At 53.0% G+C, this 20,931-nt stretch overlaps 9 protein-coding genes across 9 annotated transcripts; 7 read left to right on the forward strand and 2 right to left on the reverse strand.

Moving 5' to 3' along the window:
- The first annotated feature begins 105 nt into the window (after positions 1–105).
- BZA05DRAFT_390246 (mitosis protein DIM1-domain-containing protein) lies at positions 106–812 on the forward strand. Its single transcript, XM_051482874.1, has 2 exons — positions 106–350; positions 407–812. Exons 1-2 carry the CDS (start codon positions 209–211, stop codon positions 694–696), a joined length of 432 nt encoding a protein of 143 aa, XP_051342200.1. The 5' UTR covers positions 106–208; the 3' UTR covers positions 697–812.
- BZA05DRAFT_390248 (uncharacterized protein) lies at positions 813–2,351 on the forward strand. The gene is made up of 4 exons (XM_051482875.1): positions 813–1,362; positions 1,422–1,602; positions 1,653–1,792; positions 1,854–2,351. Exons 1-4 carry the CDS (start codon positions 1,192–1,194, stop codon positions 2,229–2,231), a joined length of 870 nt encoding a protein of 289 aa, XP_051342201.1. The 5' UTR covers positions 813–1,191; the 3' UTR covers positions 2,232–2,351.
- Positions 2,351–4,508, reverse strand: BZA05DRAFT_369695 (glycoside hydrolase superfamily). Its single transcript, XM_051481629.1, has 5 exons — positions 4,051–4,508; positions 3,669–3,991; positions 3,282–3,609; positions 3,087–3,220; positions 2,351–3,010 (listed from the first exon to the last, which is right to left on the reverse strand). The coding sequence occupies exons 1-5, from the start codon at positions 4,158–4,160 to the stop codon at positions 2,430–2,432; spliced, it is 1,476 nt and encodes a 491-aa protein (XP_051342202.1). The 5' UTR covers positions 4,161–4,508; the 3' UTR covers positions 2,351–2,429.
- A 2,083-nt stretch (positions 4,509–6,591) lies between these two features.
- BZA05DRAFT_390252 (general substrate transporter) lies at positions 6,592–9,041 on the forward strand. Its single transcript, XM_051482876.1, has 5 exons — positions 6,592–7,156; positions 7,230–7,445; positions 7,499–7,680; positions 7,742–8,564; positions 8,620–9,041. Exons 1-5 carry the CDS (start codon positions 7,076–7,078, stop codon positions 8,842–8,844), a joined length of 1,527 nt encoding a protein of 508 aa, XP_051342203.1. The 5' UTR covers positions 6,592–7,075; the 3' UTR covers positions 8,845–9,041.
- A 2,048-nt stretch (positions 9,042–11,089) lies between these two features.
- BZA05DRAFT_416602 (uncharacterized protein) lies at positions 11,090–11,770 on the forward strand (the record flags this gene model as incomplete). The annotated part of the gene is made up of 1 exon (XM_051485406.1): positions 11,090–11,770. The coding sequence occupies one exon, from the start codon at positions 11,090–11,092 to the stop codon at positions 11,768–11,770; it is 681 nt and encodes a 226-aa protein (XP_051342204.1).
- A 1,776-nt stretch (positions 11,771–13,546) lies between these two features.
- On the forward strand, positions 13,547–15,025 carry BZA05DRAFT_390255 (ribosomal protein L6, alpha-beta domain-containing protein). The gene is made up of 4 exons (XM_051482877.1): positions 13,547–13,822; positions 14,053–14,356; positions 14,499–14,676; positions 14,738–15,025. Exons 1-4 carry the CDS (start codon positions 13,777–13,779, stop codon positions 14,786–14,788), a joined length of 579 nt encoding a protein of 192 aa, XP_051342205.1. The 5' UTR covers positions 13,547–13,776; the 3' UTR covers positions 14,789–15,025.
- A 424-nt stretch (positions 15,026–15,449) lies between these two features.
- On the forward strand, positions 15,450–16,243 carry BZA05DRAFT_390257 (ESSS subunit of NADH:ubiquinone oxidoreductase-domain-containing protein). The gene is made up of 2 exons (XM_051482878.1): positions 15,450–15,780; positions 15,856–16,243. Exons 1-2 carry the CDS (start codon positions 15,536–15,538, stop codon positions 15,971–15,973), a joined length of 363 nt encoding a protein of 120 aa, XP_051342206.1. The 5' UTR covers positions 15,450–15,535; the 3' UTR covers positions 15,974–16,243.
- BZA05DRAFT_369705 (branched-chain-amino-acid aminotransferase) lies at positions 16,244–18,183 on the reverse strand. The gene is made up of 3 exons (XM_051481630.1): positions 17,777–18,183; positions 16,677–17,688; positions 16,244–16,613 (listed from the first exon to the last, which is right to left on the reverse strand). Exons 1-3 carry the CDS (start codon positions 17,970–17,972, stop codon positions 16,586–16,588), a joined length of 1,236 nt encoding a protein of 411 aa, XP_051342207.1. The 5' UTR covers positions 17,973–18,183; the 3' UTR covers positions 16,244–16,585.
- Positions 18,184–18,848: 665 nt separating this feature from the next.
- On the forward strand, positions 18,849–20,784 carry BZA05DRAFT_223174 (uncharacterized protein). Its single transcript, XM_051479742.1, has 2 exons — positions 18,849–19,269; positions 19,323–20,784. The coding sequence occupies exons 1-2, from the start codon at positions 19,074–19,076 to the stop codon at positions 20,636–20,638; spliced, it is 1,512 nt and encodes a 503-aa protein (XP_051342208.1). The 5' UTR covers positions 18,849–19,073; the 3' UTR covers positions 20,639–20,784.
- Positions 20,785–20,931: the final 147 nt, after the last annotated feature.

The raw sequence follows: 20,931 nt of genomic DNA on the forward strand, positions 1-20,931 counted from the left end.
GAACAAATCTTGCTTTGTCAAGGTGTCAAGGGCCAGTAAACACGCTAGTCTCGGCAAGTTCCGGCCCTGTCACTAGCGTGAGCAAGCTGGCGTGGCTTCGCCGCGCGAAGTTGCCTCAACCCCTCACAGCTTCCTTCAATCTCGACTTCAACCTTCCGACCAGTTACCTCTATTCAAGTATCATACGCGCACAAACTCACACAATACCATGGGTTCCGTTGTTCTTCCTCATCTCTCGACCGGTTGGCATGTCGACCAGGCCATCATGTCGGAAGAGGACCGTCTGGTGGTGATTCGGTTTGGACGCGATTGGGACCCCGATTGCATGCGTCAAGATGAGGTTCTGTACCGTATGCACCCCCATATACTCTTTAGCTGCCCACTGGCTGACTCTGTCTCGTCATAGGCATCGCCGACAAAGTGAAGAACTTCGCTGTCGTCTACCTCTGCGATATCGACCAGGTGCCGGACTTCAACAAGATGTACGAGCTGTACGATCCGGTGACAGTCATGTTCTTCTTTCGCAACAAACACATGATGTGCGATTTCGGCACTGGAAACAACAACAAGATGAACTGGGTCCTGGAGGATAAGCAGGAGTTGATCGATATTGTCGAGACTATCTACAAAGGCGCAAAGAAGGGACGCGGGTTGGTGATCTCGCCAAAGGATTACAGCACCAGATACCGCTATTAGGCTACTGTTGGATTTGGAAAATCTGATGTTCGTTTCTTTGATTGTTTTTCAAATGCGCTTTGGAGTTTGTTAGGTTCTGTTTGAATGAATTTACGTTACTGTACCCATTTGATGTGCCTACCATGACTTTGACGACATACCTCCGTTTATCGTCCATACCCACAATACAATTCCTATGACAGGGAACATTCATAACGCTACTATCATTGCCTTTTCTTCTTTTTTGGGTTTGAATCGACCGAGATCAAGTCGCGAATAAGCTTAGCAGAGCCTCAAAGCTACAAAACCGAACCAGACTTCACGTCTCCCGAACGAACAAACTTCAAGACTGACCTCGTCCTGCCCTCACCTCGTCTCCTCCGCCCGCCACCATGCTGCCCCCAGTCGCCTACGAAGTCCTGAACGCGAATCCCTTATTTTCCAACCTATACACCGAGCTTACTACCCGAATTCTCGATCCCGTTGACGGGTCAACGCGTTCTTCCTCCCGTCCTAATGACGTCCTCGACCAGGTATTTCTTCAAACCTTTCACGTTCGGGGGTGCATATCACGCTCAAGCCTCGCATCAGGAACTTCGTACACACCGCGCCGAACTTGCGAAAACCCGGCTGCTCCGGAACGAGCTGGAGGCTTTAACCAGTCGTACACAAGGCCTGTCGGAAGAGGTGCCTACAGCTCACTGTCCTCTCTCAAAGCTGGATTCTGACCTCAATACCTATTCCAGTTACAAGAAGCTCTTGACCTCTTAACCTCGCAGTATTACCGCTCGCTCCCCGAGGACGATAAAGCGCTGCTGCAGGAGGAGTTTGAGGACCTGGAGGACAATCTACCGCTTATTGGACACCATGTCTCGACGTCACTACACAAATCTACATTAGAGATAGCACGGATAGCTTATCCTTCCGGTTGGTATTATGGACCGTGGATGGTGAAAATTCGCTGAGACGGAAGACAGAGAACCCACGCACGCTCGAACAGAAGATCGATTCCATACCCGCCGAAACGGCACTCCGCTTCAACGCTCTGCAGAAAGCACGTACCGCGCTCTCTCAGAAGCAGCTTGCACTGGCGGCATTGTGTTGTGAGATTCTTGATGTTTGTGCTTGCCCTCCTTCGGCCATCACGAGTCATCACTGACCTATCTCGCGCAAACTAGGAATACAAAGCCACAACCACTCGTCTACTCGCCCTGCTGAACCAGAAGGAGACAGCTATCACAAAGGCTTTGACGGCAAGGGCAGAGCATCTCACCTTTGTCGCCGAGAGCATGTCATTGAAGCTTAGTGTGTTGCGGAACCAAGCGCTCGCGGCCATATATGACCCCGAAGCACTTAATGCGCTGGAGAACTACCAGCACCATCTCAGAGATACGTCGACAAGATTGATTGCTAGACAGCGCGTTGCGGAGGAGGAACTGAGGAAGTATAACAGCGCTGGAAGCGATATGAGGGGTTTGGTGGAGCGGTATGGTCAGATTATGAGGAGTATGGAGGCTGTCTCGAAGGATATCAAACGATTGAAAGGACAGGCGTAAGGCTGGGCTAAATATGGAGTTACGGCGCGAATGATCCGTATGTGTGTATGATATATGTACCAGCCACGCATACAATAGCACTTGCAACCCATCACGAGATATGATTTCGATTCACGATGGCTACTGCTTGAACTTCAAACTTCCAAAATCGTGACACTATGTACATGAGTGGCCACAACACCAGCCGCATTCCCCTGCTTACAACTTCCACCGCAAAAGAGTGAAGGAGTGTTTGGGGAAGGTGTACTTGCTTTCCGCCTTCCACTTGCTTTCCTGGATCTCAACTGTCGTCTTCTCAGCGGTGTTGACATCGTCCAAGTTCTCACCCGTAACTAGGTGCACTTCGACCTCCTGACCAATAGGCACACCCTTCAACTCAGTCTCGAACGCCTTCTCAGCGTTCAGGTTCACCACGGCCAGGTTGACGTATCCATTGTTGATGGCGGCGGACACATCCAGCCAGGAAACATCCATAGTCGACTCGATGAACACGGGGTTTGTGCGGCCATCGTAGGTTCCGGACTTGACGTGCACGCCCAAGGTGCTTCCGCGCATGTACTTGGCGAACAACAGGTATACCCACCACGTTGTCTGCTTGACGAGGCCGGTGGGCGTGGTCATCAGCGGCGCGATAACGTTGACCGACTGCGCGATGTTGGTCATGCCAATGTACTTCGACTGCCGGATGAAAACGTTGCACCACACTCCCATGGCCAGCATGTCGGAGACGGTGTAGAGCTCTTCGGCACCCTTGTCACCAGGGGCGCGAACAGGATCCCCTAACGAAAAGCGCGTTAGAGATGAAAAAATAATAATGAAAAAAGCCGAGTGGGCCCGAGTGATGGGTAAGCTTACAGATGTTCCACTCGTCGAAGCAGATTGTGGGACGCTTCGTCACGCCGGATTTGATACGTGCCATATCTATCAATGAGGCACAGATCTCGATCGCACGCTCTGCCGACAATGGGCCGGAAGCGTTCGCCATATGCCTGCTCGACCGTTAGCATCCCTCGGTGATCACTCGCCATCCTGGGGGGGGGGGGAACTGACTCCTTATCGGCGGTGTACACATGGATCGAGTGCATATCAATCCATTTGATGCACTCTCCAAGGACATATCTGTCCCACTCGACGTAACCCAGCTCTCCACACAGGATCAGGACAATGCTTGGGTCCAGAAGCTTGAGCGCCTTCGCCCATTGATACGCCTTCTTCGCATAGTCCTCCTTCGTCAACTGCTCGACCTGCCACTCGCCGTAGCACTCATTTCCGAGTGCCCAGTACTTCACATTGTACGGCTCGGGATGTCCGTTTTCCCGGCGGAGGTTCGCCCAGTACGTATCCCGCGTCGAGTTGCAGTACTCAAGCCATCCGAGAGCTATCCCCAGTCAGCTTTCTTCGCTCCCCACAGCGGAGGCCGAGCATCCAAGAACTCACCCTCATCCAATGTCCCCGTTCCCATGTTCAGGGCAATGTACGGCTTCGTCCCGACGGTATCACACCACTTCATGAACTCATCGGTACCGAACTCGTTCGACTCCACGCCGTCCCACGCGAGCTCGGGACGCCGCGGCCGCTTGTCCTTCGGCCCGACTCCCTCGTACCAGTGATATGTGGCCACAAAGTTTCCGCCGGGGTAGCGCACAACCGGACAGTTCAGCTCTTTGAAGCAGTCGATCACGTCCGTGCGGAAGCCGTTTTCGTCAGAGAGGCTGTTGCCGGGGTCGTACAGTCCGCCGTAAATACAGCGGCCCATGTGCCTAGGGACATTGAGGTCAGTGCGTGTGAATGGAATGCGGGGACGGCAATGGGAACGCACTCGGTAAAGCCGGAGTAGATCTCATCTTTGATCTCCGAGAGGACGCGGTCGGTGTCAATGCTGATTGAGGGGGGAGCGTCCTCGGCGATTTTTGTGAAGGTGGTGGCCATGATGACGGTGGAATTGATGGCGGCGGGGTAGTTTTTCCGTTCGTTCGGTGGCGATGGGAAGCTGAGAGCTCAATGGACAGGCACGATGATGTCGGATGGGCTGATGAATTGAAGCGGAGGTGACTTATAACTACGATGAGCTTCACGTAGGCACCGTACGGTAGTCAGGTAGGATAGATAGGTGGATGGTTCTTGTCTTGTCTTGCAGCTTCATTCTATCCGGAACTTCTCCATAGTAACTATGGACGGCCGTCTTCACTCCGACGGGCGGAGAACCGCTGCCTACATCACTGGCCGTATGGATTATCCTCGTGGTGAGCTGCAAGTTCAACGCACCCCGCAGAAGGGTTCTTCCCCACCACCACCACCACCACCACCACCTGCCACCACCACCACCTACCATCACCGATGTTTCCCCCACCACACCATCCTGCGGTGGCTGGTGGCGGCTAAACCCCAGATACAGCCTATATAACCGGCTCCCGCCTAAACTGCCCATTTACCCAAGCGGGTTTGAGCTTAACTGAGCTGCAACCAAGATCAGGCTATGGCCCACGCACACAAGCCGGTAGATAGGGTGAAGCCACGGGTCTCGGAAGTGGAGAAACCGCCGATCGTAGTACTCTACTCTAAAGTGCATAGTTACTTGCGCGTAGGTTCCCGTGCCTATGCAGCCCGACTGATTTCAAGTGACTAGCCGATGGTTAGTGGCCGACGATGGTTTTAGGTGGCTACTGGATGAACTTCATAGCCGTCTTGCAACCCATGGCTGAATTAGATCCAGCAAAAACAAAGAACTGTTGGAAGGAAATCATAGGTATGCGACGCTACGGACAAGTCACAATTTCCAGACTCCAACCCCGAAACAGTCCGCCGACGCCCCGATGCTTACGTTCGACCGGGCTGGGGGCTGTGAAGTACGGTATCGGGCGACTGTGACGTTCTCCTCGAGTTGTTTGTATGTACCGCTCGTTTTCGGCACAACTCGCGCTCGTCCAACTGTCGAGTAAGGCATGATTGACAGACGAATCGACCCAAGCGTCGATTATCAGGTCTCTTGACCTCGTTCTCGAGGCTCACCGGATCCGCGACTATCGCTTCCTAGTTTTTCCGAGCTTCGCCGCCGCCGCCGCCGCCGGGGCAAGGAATGAGCAATCTCGATTCCACACAGCCGCTGAAAATCCAACGGCTGCGGCGGCTGGACAAAGTCGCCCGTGGATAGATAGGATATCGGATCGATGAGTCTCCTGGCCGTTTGAATGGGCGGTTATGAACGGTGTGCGCGGGATGAAGGCACGCGGTAGGTACCGTAGTGGTTTCGAAAGGCGGTAGTGGAGTAGCTACGGAAGCACGGTGGGGCAGAGGTAGGCGAGAGAGCCTGGTCTAACACCATCAGCATACGTAACCGCACCCAAAAGACGAAAGACGCAAAACGCCCTCTGACAGCGGAGGACGTATGTACCTCTAGGTGGGCAGGGCTCAAGTGGATACCAACAGGCTAAATCGCTCAGCGCTGGCGTAGAAAACCCGCCATCCAACTTATGTTGTCCTCAGCACTAGATATATAGCTTGGGCTGAGGGTTTGTTTTGCGGACTCTGGTGGGTCCCCGGATCTAATGTCGGACGCTAGCGGTGCCACGGTGTGGCATGAAAACCAGGGAGATGGGAATATGGAAATGGAAATCTCATGTCTCCTCGGCCCACGCGAGGGGATGAAAACCGGTGGTTCGTCGGAAGCACTGAAAAAGCATATACACAGGCTCAGCTTCCGATGCTGACATCCCGTTCAGGCTGAATGGTAGTTTTTCCGTCCCCACCCCGTTGTTCGCCCCCGTGACAGCGACATGCACGACTCACGTACCGTTTTCTGACCAGGCTAGAAGACTGGTGGCATGTGCATGATGTACCGTATTCTAGAGCAGAGCATGTCTCTCCATCCATTCTGGTTCCAACAACGGGCGTCATGTAACATGTTAGGGCATGCACCCTGATACCGTATATCCTCGGTAATGGGAAAGACCGATGCCAAAGGTAGGCCAGTCCCGCGAATGAACTCGCAATCTATGTAGACATCGCATAGGGGCACACCAGTCCACTGCCGTCCTAATCAATGCCGTCAAGGGTGAGGCATCTCTTGCATGCTGTCCTCGTGCCTTGCGAATATTGACTGCATGGCTCCTGCTGAATCGGCTGGCACTCCTATGGGTCGAGACTCGAAGTCAATGCAAATCGGTGGCAACGTGCTTGCAGATCCGCATTCTCACCTCCTTGGATTTCCAACGTGAAGAACTGATGGAGTACAGTAGAGCAGTGTTCGCTTAAAGGCCGTTTGTGTGTGGTGTGTGGTGTGTGGTGTGCGTCGTTGCTTTGTTTTTCGCAGTCGATTTACCCGAAGGGCCGGAGTTTGCTCGCCCGCCCGCCCCGTCCTCCCCCCATACATACACCCCAGACTTCGGTTCTTTAGCGCAGGGACCGACCAAGCGTAAGCCACGCTCTCGCGCCAGCACTGGATGAAACGGAGGTCCAGTCACCAGTGCAATCCTCAACCCGCACTCCACAGTTCTCCAGATCTCCACGTTTTCATCCAAGCTAGTCACAGCCCGGAAGAATGTGGGGAGACACTCGAGGCAAAATTTTGGTTGCTGGGAGGTTGCAGCTATCCTAGTTTTTTCCGCCTCTTGGGTGCATGCCGTCCCCAGTCCTAGTCTACTTCTTGAAAGCATGAAGCATGGGGATACCGGTATGTGGGGATCGAGCTACCCAAGAATGCTCAGCGGAGAAGCTATATAAGTAAATGGCTTCATCTCCCGGTTCCTGCTGCTCATCAATTCTGTCAGCTTCCCCGGACCCGCAGTTTCAAAGGTTCAAGGGAATTCACCTCGTCTCCGGATCGACACTGCAGAAAGCCCTCGACAATGGCTCTCCCACCTAAGTGGTACCAGTTCCTCATCGGCCTTTTTGCGTCGATAGGCTCCTTCAACTACGGTTACGATCTGGTATGGTTCCTCCAGCGCAGTTGTAGCTGCCGTCTCCCATAGAGACCTCGTACTGACTGGTGGCTGCTCTCAGGGTATTATCGCCCAAGTTGTTGCCTCCGACTCTTTCGATACCAAGTTCAAGCCCAATGAAGACCAAACGGGTCTCGTCGTCTCCCTATTCACTGCCGGTGCTTTCTTCGGTGCTTTCCTCGCTGGTTACTCCGGAGATCTGATCGGACGTCGTGCCACTATCGGTGTTGCCTCTGCTGTCTTTGTGTTGGGCGGATGTCTCCAGGCGGGAGGACAGGTGAGAATTGTTTCTTCCGCGACTAGCTCGTCTGTGTGTCTAACGAACTACAGAATATCGGATACCTTCAAGCTGGACGATTCATTGGTGGTATTGGAGTTGGTTGCATGTGTATGATCGTTCCTCTGTACCAGGCTGAGCTTGCACATCCGTCTATCCGTGGACGTATCACTGCTCTGCAGCAGTTTATGCTGGGAGTGGGAGCTCTCTGCGCATCTTGGATCGGTTACGGCTGGTAAGCTTCCCATCCGTTCTCAGTTTATCTTCCCTTCAAGATACTGATGTTTCTCCTCTAGTTACACTGGATTTGCCTCGGACGATGACCGCCAATGGCGTGTTCCCCTCGGTCTCCAGAACATCCCAGCAGGAATCCTCGGTCTTCTCATCTTCATGTTCCCCGAGTCTCCTCGATGGCTTATCGACAACGGCAAGACCGAGGAGGGTCTTCAGATTCTTGCCAACCTGCACGCCCATGGCAACAAGGACGATCCTTGGGTGAAGGTTGAGTTCGAGCAGATCCAGGAAGCTCTGACCCACGAGCACGACCACTCGGCCAAGACCTGGGGCGAGCTGTTCAAGAACAAGTCCAACTTCCGCCGCATCTTCATTTGCGTAGCTCTGCAGTGTGCCACCCAGATGACCGGTGTATCCGCAATCCAATACTATTCGCCCACCATCTTCGGTCAGATCGGTCTCTCGACTGAGGAGACCCTCAAGTACCAGGCCATCAACAGTATTATCGCCTTGGTCGGCCAGTTCCTGTGTATGCTGTTCATCGACCGCCTTGGACGTCGCTGGCCCCTGATCAGTGCCAATGTTTTCAACGCCTTCTGCTTCCTTGCCGGCATGATTCTCCTCCAGCAGTTCCCCCCCGGGAGTGTGAACTCTCCTCGCTCTGCACAGATCGGATTCATCGCCACAACTTGGCTCTTCAATTTCAGTTTCAGTGCTGCTTGCGGTCCTCTATCCTGGATTGTTCCTGCCGAAGTTTTCAACACCGCCACCCGATCCCGCGGTGTATCCCTCGCCACCATGGCCTCGTTCGCCATGAACACCATGATTGGCCAGGTCACCCCCAAGGCCATGACGGACGTCGGCTGGAAGTTCTACATCCTCTTTGTAAGCATCTCTTCTCCCTCTCCGCATTGATAAAAGTCTAACACACGATCTATAGGTCGTCTGCAACTTCGCCAACGCCATTTTCTTCTGGGCACTCCTCCCGGAGACCAGCAAGGTCCCTCTGGAGGCCATGGACAACCTATGGGAGAATGCGCCCTGGTTCGTTCCGACCATGCGTCGCAAGGACTACCTTGCGGAGCTCGAGCACGAGGTCGAAGATGTCAACGAGAAGAACCAGGTTCTCGCCACCTCTGCCCATATTGGCGAGGTGAAGGACTGAGTGCGTGGAGGTTGTGGAGGTGTCATGAATTTACTTTTTCCTTTGATATTACTGTGTATGGAGACTTAATGTATATATGGGGGTTGGGGCGGCATGTCGGTATGTATGTCGGTATGTATGTAGCTATGAGACTTGTAATCGTCTTGTTGCTGGGAGCGAACATAATTTCATGTATACTCATATTACCTATTTTACATGACACTTGAAATGGCACTATTTGTGTTGCATCATAAGAGATAAGCTCCACTGCTCCAGTTAGATGGGACACCTTCACTGGTAGCATGGCGTGGTCGTAAAGAAAAGAAAACCGGGGGCAAAGCCTGAGGCTTGAGCACGGCTTCTTGAGGAATTTCGGAAGGCTCAAACGAGTAAGTATATGATAAAATGTAGCCACGCCGGTTGAATACAGATTTACGCTACTACTACACGACAATCGCGACACTCACGGGGCCCCAGGATCCTCGGATCAACACATCTCGCCTCTCGCCTCTCCGCCTCGGATCCATAACACGGCGCCCAAGTCATGAAGAAAAAAAAACTTGAATAGCAGGCGCTTAGTTACCTAGTGCTCTTGCTCTTGCTCTTGCTCTTGCTCTTGCTCTTGCTCTTGCTCTTGCTCCAGCCCATAACCATCTCTACAATCGTCTCCTCACTCCTACCTACGAGTTCCCCGTCTTCGCTCAACGCACGAGAAAACCGCTCGGCAATCGCCAGTTCGATCCGCTTGCGCATCAGCGTGTTTTCTAGCCGCATAAGCGGCGAGAGGTTCCCCAGATCTGTTGACCGTGTAATGGTGATCCGACGGAGCCGCGCAGGGGGAATGCGTTTGGCGGGACAGTGATCATCGAGTCGTCCCCGCTTGCCGCTGGTTATTGTTGTTGGCGCGTTTTTATCAGCGCAGCTCGGACACTGTGGTCCCTTCGGTTCATTCTGGAGATTTGCGGATGCCATGATGATGTGCTAGGTATTAATTAAGAGCCTGGAGTGGTGAGGTATGGTGGGCGAGCAGGAAGGTGCCTATACGTATCGATGGCAAACCCGTATTCCGCCAGCTGAGACGAATTCATTCAACTCCTAATTACTGGCCAAGTACGTGGAAACTTTGAAATGTCGGATTTCTCTGTGGTTCGGATGATATGAGGAAGTTTATTTTTCGAGTGACAGTTCATGCAACCAATATGTAGAGCTCGAGTAGGTAGGACCAATTTACACAGTTCAACTTCATTATCTAAGGAGTATTCATCCCATCATTTGTCTCAACGAGGTTTTAGACCTTTCGCCGTCGTGAACTACCTACAATCCAGAGAAGTTGTGATTATGTGGTTTTGATGGGGTACCTGGTTTCTTACTATTCGTGCCAAATGTATCCGGCTTTTCAACTTCCATTATTATCACTTGAGCCTTAATCTTTATAATAGCAGATATACAGGATTTGAGGACACCACCCCGCAGTCATCACCCCGCGGCCATCGAGTCCAGTCGATTTTCAAGTCGTCACTCGGATGGGCCTGGATCTTTACGAGTGGCTATCATAGTATGGTTCGATATTGGGGCGCATTTGATGCTAGCATTATGGCCACTCGGTCACTCGGTCAAGCTCACAGTGAATCGCTCCTATGTGAGTCCATCTTCCCGGGTCCCAGGAACTGGGTCTACAGGCTTCAACACTCATCATAATAGTCTTTAAACCCATTCGAAGGTCCATTCTTTACTCACATCGCTATTCACACCACCACCTTGAAGCCAGCGGGCCAGGTATCATTAAAGGAATATATTCCATGGTCTGGACTGGCTACTCACACCACCACCTTGAAGCCAACGGGCTATCATTAAAGGTATACACATAATTCCATGCCCTGGACTAGTTACTCACATCATTTGCCAATATGAGTACCCTTAAAGGAGAGTATGTTCATCTTCATTCTACACTTCAGCTAGCCTGAAGATCCTATGCTCCTCCTTCACACCTCAATCCACTGCGTATATTCCTCCCGTCTTTCTACGCACTTTGGTGAACCTGACAATTCTATCCTCCTCCTCCATTCTTCACACCTCGATCCATTACTTTCATCCCTCCCTCCTGCACACCTCAATCTGCTACTTCCATCCCTCCCTTCGTCCCGAACCGCAACCCTCTCTGTCCAAGATGGAAGGAATTTCCCGAGAATCAAAACAGGTCCTCAGTGAGCAAAGGTGTGCCGATCCTCCCCCCACGATAGCATAGCTGTAGCTAAGGATCGGAATCATGAGCCCTCACCCACCACCGATGGAGACTGCGACGTCGCGCATCGGAATGTCTCCTCCAGCGATAAACTTGAGCGATATTACCTTCGGCATCAAGCTCGAGATGGTGACCAGTGTATGCTTCTCCGACAAGGAGGGTTTTCGCCGCGATCGCATCCGCCTGGCCCTCGTAAACATTCTTAGTGGTTTAAACAGGATCGAAGCGGACCTCACACATCCTATCCCTGACGAAGTCGACCAAGATAACGAGGAAGAAGAAGAAGAGGAAGATGATGGGTATGTCAGCCACGAAAACGATGATAATGAGAATGGCAACGACAATGAAGAAGACGACGACTACGAAGGATCCAATTACAAAACGTGGGGCGTGTGTTTTGATAGCTCCGTCTACGAGGAGACCGAGGAGACCTTCAAACGATATCCCCAGCTGCCAAACCTCGCTAGGATATATGAGGACAGTGACCGGTTGCTTTTTGACCAGTCGTGTCACATGTTCGTTGAATACGACGGTGTCGAGGTCATTTCGCGGGTATTCAAGCTCGTGGAGACCAAGGTCTGGACAGAGCACATACGCAAGGCCCTACACGGTCTTCAACGGGGCCCGGTAGTCAACGGAACCCCCGAATTGTCCGGATACCACGTACACATCGGATTGGGAGGCGGCAGATATACGTTCGAGTGATGAGGAAGATCGCCGCTACGGTTACACTATCGGAAACCCTCATTTACGCCTTCCATGCGCCACACAGACGAGACGAACAATTGCAGATACGAACCATCATCCGGAGGGGAGTGTTTCAGGGACTCTCACGGGAAGCGATCTTTGATAAGATCATGGGCGCCGCCGATTATGACGATCATCAGCGGTGACATTATCCCCAGATACGGTGAACCTTGCAACGTATATGGCCGGGCCTATAAGGTCAACTTTACAAATCTGAACGAGGAAGATGTGAAGGGAACCATCGAGTTCCGTCAGCACGAGGGGGCTCTCGATCCCATAGCTATCGAGATGTGGATTCAGTTTACGGGGCTATTGGTCCTTAATGCTGCCAATCTGCCCATTAAAAGCCTGAGATATATCCTTGTTTCGTGTTGTTCGAAGTCGGGTGTTTTAAACCCCAGACACTTCGTAAAAACATTCATTCCGGATTGCAAGGTGGCTACATATACTACCTTACGAAGATCGGCTTTATTCCGTATCTGCTGTCTACTACACCGTCCGCGCCTGTATCCTCGATCTGAGTGGTGATTTGTTGGGAGGCTACATGAGCTTGTGCTAGCTACTTCTTGTTGTTCGGTTTTCTTGAAATTGCTGTTCGATATCCGCTTGAGTTTCGACATCTGCTATGTAGGCAAATTTACAGCAGTGGAGTCTAGATGCGTTCGACGTTGGGTGTTCTGTTCTGTCTAATGGATGATGATAAACCAATTCCGAGTTGTCTTAGGACTTAGTGATTTCACAGAAAGCAAGTGGAAGGAAGCCAAGGCATGGGCTGACAGCAAATTCTCTCACAGGAAGTATCGGTACAGCCGGAAACCTGGCCAAAAACCTGACCCAATCCCAGCGATAGCCCCAAGCGCCTGGCCTCAAGGTTCTACCAACTGAAGACAGGGCACTGCCTTACCGGCCAGTATCTCCAATGGACGAAGAACCACCCCAATGCCCGCTGCGGAAGATACAGCCAGCGAGGTGTCCGAGTGGGAGCTGAGGGAGCGGGAAGAGAGGGAGATGCTGCGGCGGCTCGAGGAGGAGGGGGCTTCCGAGGGAGGCGACGGCGTGGATTAGGGTCTCATGGAGGGGGAGGAGTACGGACGAGCCCAGGGAGCGGATGGTGTCTTTTCCTATATAGTGTTACTTCTTTGGTGCGCTCTATCTTCATTTCTGAGACAGGCCGGGGCGGAGGGAAAGCCACATCGGGCCGCTCGGTGAAAGTCGAGTCGGACAGTGGCGTGAAAACGGGGAGGGGGTGTACGGGTAGACATTGCCATGATTTCGACAGATTGCATGTAATCAATGATTAAACCAAAAAAAAGGACTTGGTGATATTGTGATGTCGGAAGCACTCTGGGAATAGACTCCGAGGTGAGATTAGATGCCGGGTCGGCAATGCGCTAAATTCTGACGCCGTCGTCTGTTCAAAAATTGCTAGTCCGAAGCTGCGTTTACACCAGCATCACGAACTCGTGCCCTCACCATGCGTTCTTCCCGTATCTCCAATTCTTGGTTATACTTTGTTTCTCGAAACTCATACTTATCCGCACAAATTCTACGTTAATTGGCGTCGATTGTAATGTAATATCTCAGCCGTCTGCTTAGTTGAGGTAGAAGCACGGGCTTTTACCCCCCATTTCCTACACTGTCGAGACTCTCTATCTCCTATAGACACGATACTATACATCTCAACCATCATATTCTTCATCATTTCCAACAGATTGCGAGCCCGAGTCACCGAGTGCTAGACCATGTGTTGTGTGGGGTAAGCTAGTGCTGTGAGTTAGGGCAAACCCTCCCGCCCACAAAGCGTTTGGTTACTGCGCTTTCCGTTTTTAGCGGGGTTTGGCAATTGGCCCCACGAACACATTGAGAATTCCACAACCCAGGCCGACTCAGATCAACGAAATTACGACAGCCCCGACGCCCGCGCCCTCCCCGACAAACACCGACAACCGCGCCGCCTCGACACGATGAAGTACATTCACAGCAGCGAGACTCTGACAGTCCCCGAGGGCGGTGAGTTTCCCCGAGTTCTCTCAGTCGCGATTTGTGTTCGATGGGCGAAGTGCGGATTATCGGAGGAGAGCGCGAGGAAGAGCTAGGGAAATTCTGAAAGAGGTGGGAAATTTGGGTGTATATGGTGCAGAGAGAACGTGTGATATGTTCTTGCGGGGATAAGGAGCTATTGGAGACGAATAGTGAACGAGTGCTGGAGCTGGGTGCTGACGGAATGTCGAATTTCACAGTCTCCGTTTCTATCAAGTCTCGGATCGTCACCGTCATCGGACCCCGCGGCAAGCTCGTGAAGGACCTCAAGCACCTTGCTGTTTCGTTCGTTCCTAAGGGCCCCAACACCATCAGCATCGAGCTCCACCACGGTGTCCGAAAGAATGTTGCCGCCCTTCGCACTGTCAAGTCGCTCATCCAGAACTTGATCACCGGTGTCACCAAGGGATACAAGTACAAGATGCGTTACGTGTACGCCCATTTCCCCATCAATGTCAACATTGAGGAGAACCAGGCGACTGGAACCTCCCAGGTCGAGATCCGGTAAGCAAATATAGATGGGATACGGAGGGCTTGCAGGAGTTTGGAAAGCAGTTCGCCAACACATGACATGCTTCTGACCTCCTGCATCAACCTTCCGCCCGCATTCCAAAAGCCGGAGGATGTCGAACTAACAGATGGATAGCAACTTCTTGGGTGAGAAGATCGTCCGTCGCATCACCATGTTGCCCGGTGTGACTATCGAGACCTCCGCCAACGTCAAGGATGAGATTGTCCTGTTCGGCAACTCCCTCGAGAACGTGTCCCAGTCGGCCGCAGATATCCAGCAGATCTGCAGAGTGAGGAACAAGGATATCCGAAAGGTTGGTTCCCGTCGGCAACAAACTTCACCACCTATCACAATGCTGACTATGTCACCAATAGTTCTTGGACGGTCTGTACGTGTCGGAGCGTGGCAACATCGAGGAGGCTTAAACAAAAGTGGATTCTTCTCTTTCGTTTGGGAGTTCGCGATTTTTTTTTCTCGGTGACATTTCGCAATGATAATTAAAGAAACTCTGCGAAATGAGACTGTCATCGACACCATGATGGGCATCATAAGCTGAAGCGTGACTGCCGAGGAAACTGTATTTGAGCTGCCATCCGGATGTACATATCTCCACCCGTCAATCTTGCGGCTTTCATTAAAGCCGCTCCCGCGCGTATCTCAAGTGATTATGTATAATACCTAATACTTCTGCTCGTGATTCTCTCGCTCCATACGAACCCACTCGGCCGACTCTGAAAGTCCGTCCCAGCCGGACCTTAGTTCTCGATAATGTGATCAAACGAATCAACTGCCATGATGACTGCTAACCGTACTCGTCATCGATACACAAAGTCATCACTAATTGAATTTCACTCGCCTACAGCGGCAGCTTCATCGATTAAACGCGGGTATCACCAAATATACTCCACATCCCTTTACAGCCGAAACTCGCAGCCTGCAGTCTCCATCCGGCTCCAGTCCAAGGCCAAGTTGCATCATAACCCATCACTTCACCCCGCTCCTCCCCACCCAATCGGCGCCAGTGATCACCCACCGTGTCTTGGCGCCAAACCCTCCACTTCCCACCACTCATACAACAACCGAACCTCACCCTCACCAACCAACCTCTACCCAACCCAACGCCCACGCCCACGCACGACCACGCACATCACCGCCATCAACAACACGACACAATGCCGCTCCTCCGACCCCCACCCGCGCTCTCGCAGCTCTCGCGGATCTCCGTCCCCCGCCGCAACATGTCGAGCGACCACGCACACGCCCACGAGTCGCCGTACGACCAGCCGTCCGGCTGGTTCTTGAACCAGGACCCGTCTGCGCCGGCAAAGAAGGAGGGCTGGGAAGGCATCATGTACTGGGGGTTCTTTGGGAGCTTGGTCGTGGCGTCCATCGCGTACGCCTACAAGCCCGATACCAGGTGAGTCCTAGCAATCCCGCACACGTCTGTTCCGAAAGGGGTCGGGTCGGGGGCTGACGGCGGTGCGACCGGCAGTATTCAAACTTGGGCGCTGGAGGAGGCGAGGAGGAGGCTTGAGGTCGAGGGTATCGTCCCTGACTCGACGAAGAAGATTGCTATCACGGAGCAGTTGAAGACTGTTAGTGGCAAGTAGGGTTCGATATACCTACCGCTACGGTCGGCTTTCTTGGTGGGGTTGGGTGGGGTTTCCTTTCTGCGTTGGTCGTTTTTTTGCGGGCTACCTACTGCTGCTGCTTGCTACTGTATAGACATTCGAAGATGGGGATGGTAACGGAATGTACTTTTTTTTTTGCTTGCGAGGTGTGATTTCGTTTCGTGGTTCGGGAAGGGGTGTAAATGATGTCACTTATTTTATTTTACGAAATCTCGGGTACGTTTCCGATGTCAGTTCGGCAGAGGGACCAGAAGAAGCCCTCAGATCAACACCTATCTGGATTCTAGATATATCCCATTCATCTCATCATAACGGCAGCAGAATTCAACATGCAGGCAACCCGAAATCTAAACACCCCAGCCATACAAACAAAGCCATGAAGAGAAAGAAAAAAAACGAAACACAGGAAAGAAAACAGAAGCAAGAAAACAGCAGAAATGACATCTAGAACAATTCTACAGCGTACACGACTCATCCAAACCACAAGACTCCCACCACACCCAATTACCTGCCATGCGGATAGCGCCATGTGTGTTCAAACGAACAGAATGACGGGCGACCTATTTGCCACTGCTCATAGTCGGGTTCAAACTATGAAGACGACAATTTGACGGGGTAACTGGAGAGTGGGTGTGGTTAGCTCGAGTAGACTAAGCGATAGATGGGGGGAACTTGAACTCACCTCCACTCGCTTTCGATATCGCCGTATTGCCTCTCGGCCATCCACTTCCATATGCGCTCAGCGATGGGACCGGCCTCCTTTCCTTCAGGCAAGGGAACCATGATGTCCTTCTGGGTACCACCAACGCCGCCATCCCAAGCGATTCTACGAACAGGGGAAACGACAGCGGCAGTTCCAGCACCGAAAGCCTCGAGTAACCGCCCCTCGTCAGCAGCGTCGGCCATCTCCTTGATGGTGTACTTCCTCTCCGACACCTGCCAGCCCTCCTTCGTCAAGAACTCCCTAGCCAGAGCAAGAATAGAATCACGAGTGACACCCTCGAGGATGGTTCCATCAAGCGGCGCAGTGATGATCTCCTTGACTCCCTCCTTGTTCACCCAGCAGGTGAAGAGGTTCATAGTGCCAACCTCGGTGACATATCCCTCCTCACCGAACAACCAGAGGTTCTGCTGGAACCCACGCTTGGCGGCCTCCTGTTGCGGGAGGATACACGGCGCGTAGTTACCGCCGAGCTTCTTGTCTCCAGTTCCTCCGGGCCAGGCACGGACGTAGTTGCTTGTCGCCTCGAGGCTGACGGCCTTGAAGCCGGAGGGGTAGTAAGGGCCGACAGGCGAGGCGATCACGAAGAACAGCGCACTGCCGGGTGGGCCAACACCCAGGGTCCTCTGCGTTCCAATCATCGTGGGACGGAGGTAAAGCGAGTACCCGCGGGTCTTGGGCACGAACTTCTCCTCGAGTGCGACGAACTTGGAGATACAATCGACCATCGCATCGGAGTCGAAGCCGGGCAGGGCAATGCGCGCCGACGAATTGCTGAGGCGCGCCATGTTCTTGTGTGGGCGGAACAGGCGGATCTTGCCGGAAGCCGTGCGGTACGCTTTCATGCCCTCGAAGCAGCTGAAACCGTAGTGGAAGACGCAGGTGGCGGGGTCGAGAGAGAGGTTCTGGTAAGGGGTGATGCGGGGTGCAGCCCAGCCATCGTTCGCAGTCCATTCAACCGAGAGCATGTGGTCTGCACAACATCGTTAGAATCGCGTACAGCATCCATTGACCGCGACACATGTGGTGGTGCTGTTGGGTCTCAGGGGTGCAACACGTACCGGTGAAGGTGCGTCCGAAGACCAGATCCTCCTCCTTCATAAGCTCGCTTGGGGTCGACGTGCGCTGGATGACCAGTTTGGACGGGTCGACACCCGCGAGCTGCGGAGCTTGGACGCTGTATGCGCGGATCGCAGTGGAGCGTGCGGCCATCAGCGGCCTGCTGGCCCCGCGCAAAAACATGGTTGGACGCAGCATCGCGGTGGGGTGTGGGTAGAGGTAATGAGGGTTGGAGGAGGAAAAGAAAAACGGAGAAGGATAGTGAGGTGAGAGAGGGAGGATGGGCGGAGGTTATGAAGGGTCCAAAGCACCACAAAGCTGGAGTGCTAGACTCACGGTGGACGGAGCTTGATGATGGGGGAGTACGTGGGATGAATTCTCGCACGAGATTGCCCACCGTAAGTCTCCGATGGGATGCCAATTAGCCGACTGCTTTCTTTATCCTTTCTAGTTACAACTGCCAATGGCAATTGAATTACTGGCTATCGATCCCGCCGACCAAATGATGTTCTATTTGCTCGTTGGGGGATCTCCTGCCGTGTCTTTTCGATATCTTTTCGAATCTTTTCTCGGAACAAGCTTTGCACGGTGGTGGTGGTGACCTGCATACCAAACCCGCCTACCAGTCCCCTCTCGGCCATGCGATAATCATGTTTTTACCCCACGAGAAGTTAGACTCCAGAGGAGACATCACCGCCGCACCTCCCCCGGATCTCCGCAGCTCCACCCCGCGTGCCCCGCTAAGTGCCGATACGTACATCGCACTTTCCATTGTCCGCCAACCGCCGGTCAGCATATCTCCGTCTCCCGCTTCGCCTCGCCTACAGATTTATTCGTTACCACCCAGCAGAAACCCAAGGCCATGAACACCCCGTCGTATTATTGATCTCGGCCAGTCCCCGATCCTTCGGCCCTAAAAAAACCCCAACCTACGCTCGCGACTCTGTTAAGTCCATCTTGACACTTTACTCTGCACAGAGGTCGGTCCAAACCATGTCCAAGACTGCTCTCGTGCTCACGAAGTCGAGGCAGATCCAACCCACAAGCTTCAGGCAACAGAATGGATAGCTGGCCGGCAGGAGAGGGAGGGGTCCGGTAGAATCAGCACTCAATTGAACCACAAACAATCGGAGCAAACATTCTGGCGGACTGAACCCGTACCCGTAGCCAACTCCGTTCTGTTCCGTGGCATCACCTCGGACTGGTGCTAACGTACCGACAGGAGGTTTCTCTTCTAAGTGCGCCGCCGCCGCCTCTGCAACCACCGACTATTGAGATTTCATATTCCTGTTGGCTCGAATGTATGCGGCGGCGGCTGGTATTTCTCGCCCCGTGCTGGCGTCAATTGGTCGCCACCACTACTGGATCTGCGCCGGCACCAGGGGCCGGAGGTTCTTTTGGAGTAGAGATGAGGACGAGGATGGAAGGGACATATTCGGACTGCCACTGGCGCATCGACCAGGAATTACTCGTTCGAAGTTTGGTAGCAGTCTATGTTAGTCCTCCCATTGCGCAGCCGTGCTTTCCCATTTACTAACAAACATCCAGATGACCCCGAGGGCTTCCCCCAAATCCCGCGCATAGAGCATCCCCGCAGCGTGCCCTTCAGTAAGATCAAAATTGGATGCTGGTACGAATGCATCGCAGTCGACCACGAAGTCGACAAGCTGGCGGCGATCCGCCTCAATCGCCGACTGAAAGAAGTGCCTGGTTACCTCCGCTCCCTCAAACCGCACCGTGTCCTTGTCCTCGGTCTTATACCCGAGTTCCAGATCGTCCGTTTTGCTCACGCTACACGGTTCGGCAGCAACGCTACGCCGATAAACTTCGTCGAGGGTAGGGGATGGAATCCCGTCGAAGGACGTCGTTTCATCCCTGTGGGGAACGTTCCTCACTACTGCGACGACATGATCCGCTTCCCGACCTCCCACTTCGTCGTGCACGGCTACATCAAAATCGACTGCGTCTTGACCACCCAGTACCAAACCGAACACGAAGACTTGGAGCTGAAATATCTACCGGACGCATACCCACTTAACAACGTCACTGGAAACCCATACTTCCCTGGGCACGACGGAATGCGCGACATCACCTCTCCGCTGTGGTCACTGAGCTATCTAAAGGACCTGTCCCGCACTTGGTCCGAGGCAATGTACACGGGCAAAGGCTACGACGAGGGCCTGAAGGACTGGAAGCGTGCGTTGCATATGTTGACACGGTACTACCGTCGATACGGTAGTGGTGCCGTACCACTAAGACGTCTGGATGACCTGCAAGAGAGCGAGAGGGTGACGCTTTCTCTCGCCGGGGAGACGATTCCAGCGGATAGAAGGCAGAAAGTCGGTGCGAGAAAGAAGGTACAGGGACTTACGCAGGAGAAGAGGAGGATTGAAGTGGTGGAGAAGAAGGAGGCAGTGAAACGGAGTATCATTGCCGCTTCAAAGGCGCCGGTCGAAGTGAAACCGGCCACTTCGATGGTGCCGGGGAAACAAAAACAAAAACAAAAGCCCGCGGTCAGTGCGAGCGCGCCGTCGCGGCCAAATACTCTCCCTACTTGGGGAGTCGCAACCACGGTCAAATGGCAGCTGCCGGCCAAATTGGCCAAATTGATTCGGAAACCGGAAACAAAGAGGACGGCGACACCACCGAAAAAACCGCCCGTTGTTAAGAAGAAACTAGAGGTGAAGACTACGAAGGTAATCAAGCCTACCGTGGTTGCACCGGTGGTCGCAGTCGCAGCGATAGTGCCTCCTCCTCCTCTTCATCTTGATGAACCGGTACATGCCATAGAGCAGGAGCTCGAGGAGGATATCACCTTTGGATATGTATCGCCGACCAGTTATGACAGCGATGATGGATGGTAGGAAGCGGCAGGAGGGATGAGAGGAGCTCATGGGGAATGGCGTTCTTGGTTTCTAATCGCTCTTGAATCCTCGATTGAAGACCGCCTTCTTAGGCGCATTGTACATTAGTCGTGAATAATGAATAATGCAGATGTTGTACTCACTAGCTGCCGAAGTACCGGTGGTACATCTCTAGACGTCGGTCAAGCATGTGGTGTTTCACAAGGCAGTGAGGGTTACTTTTCTTAGTCGTGGCCGCGAGGAGCATTGCGGCTGAGCTAGATACCTGTACACTCCATGCAAGCTCATAAAGT

Source organism: Tricharina praecox, assembly GCF_024521635.1.
Source record: "Tricharina praecox strain CBS 144465 chromosome Unknown BZA05scaffold_5, whole genome shotgun sequence".
Classification (NCBI taxonomy): Eukaryota; Fungi; Ascomycota; class Pezizomycetes; order Pezizales; family Pyronemataceae; genus Tricharina; species Tricharina praecox.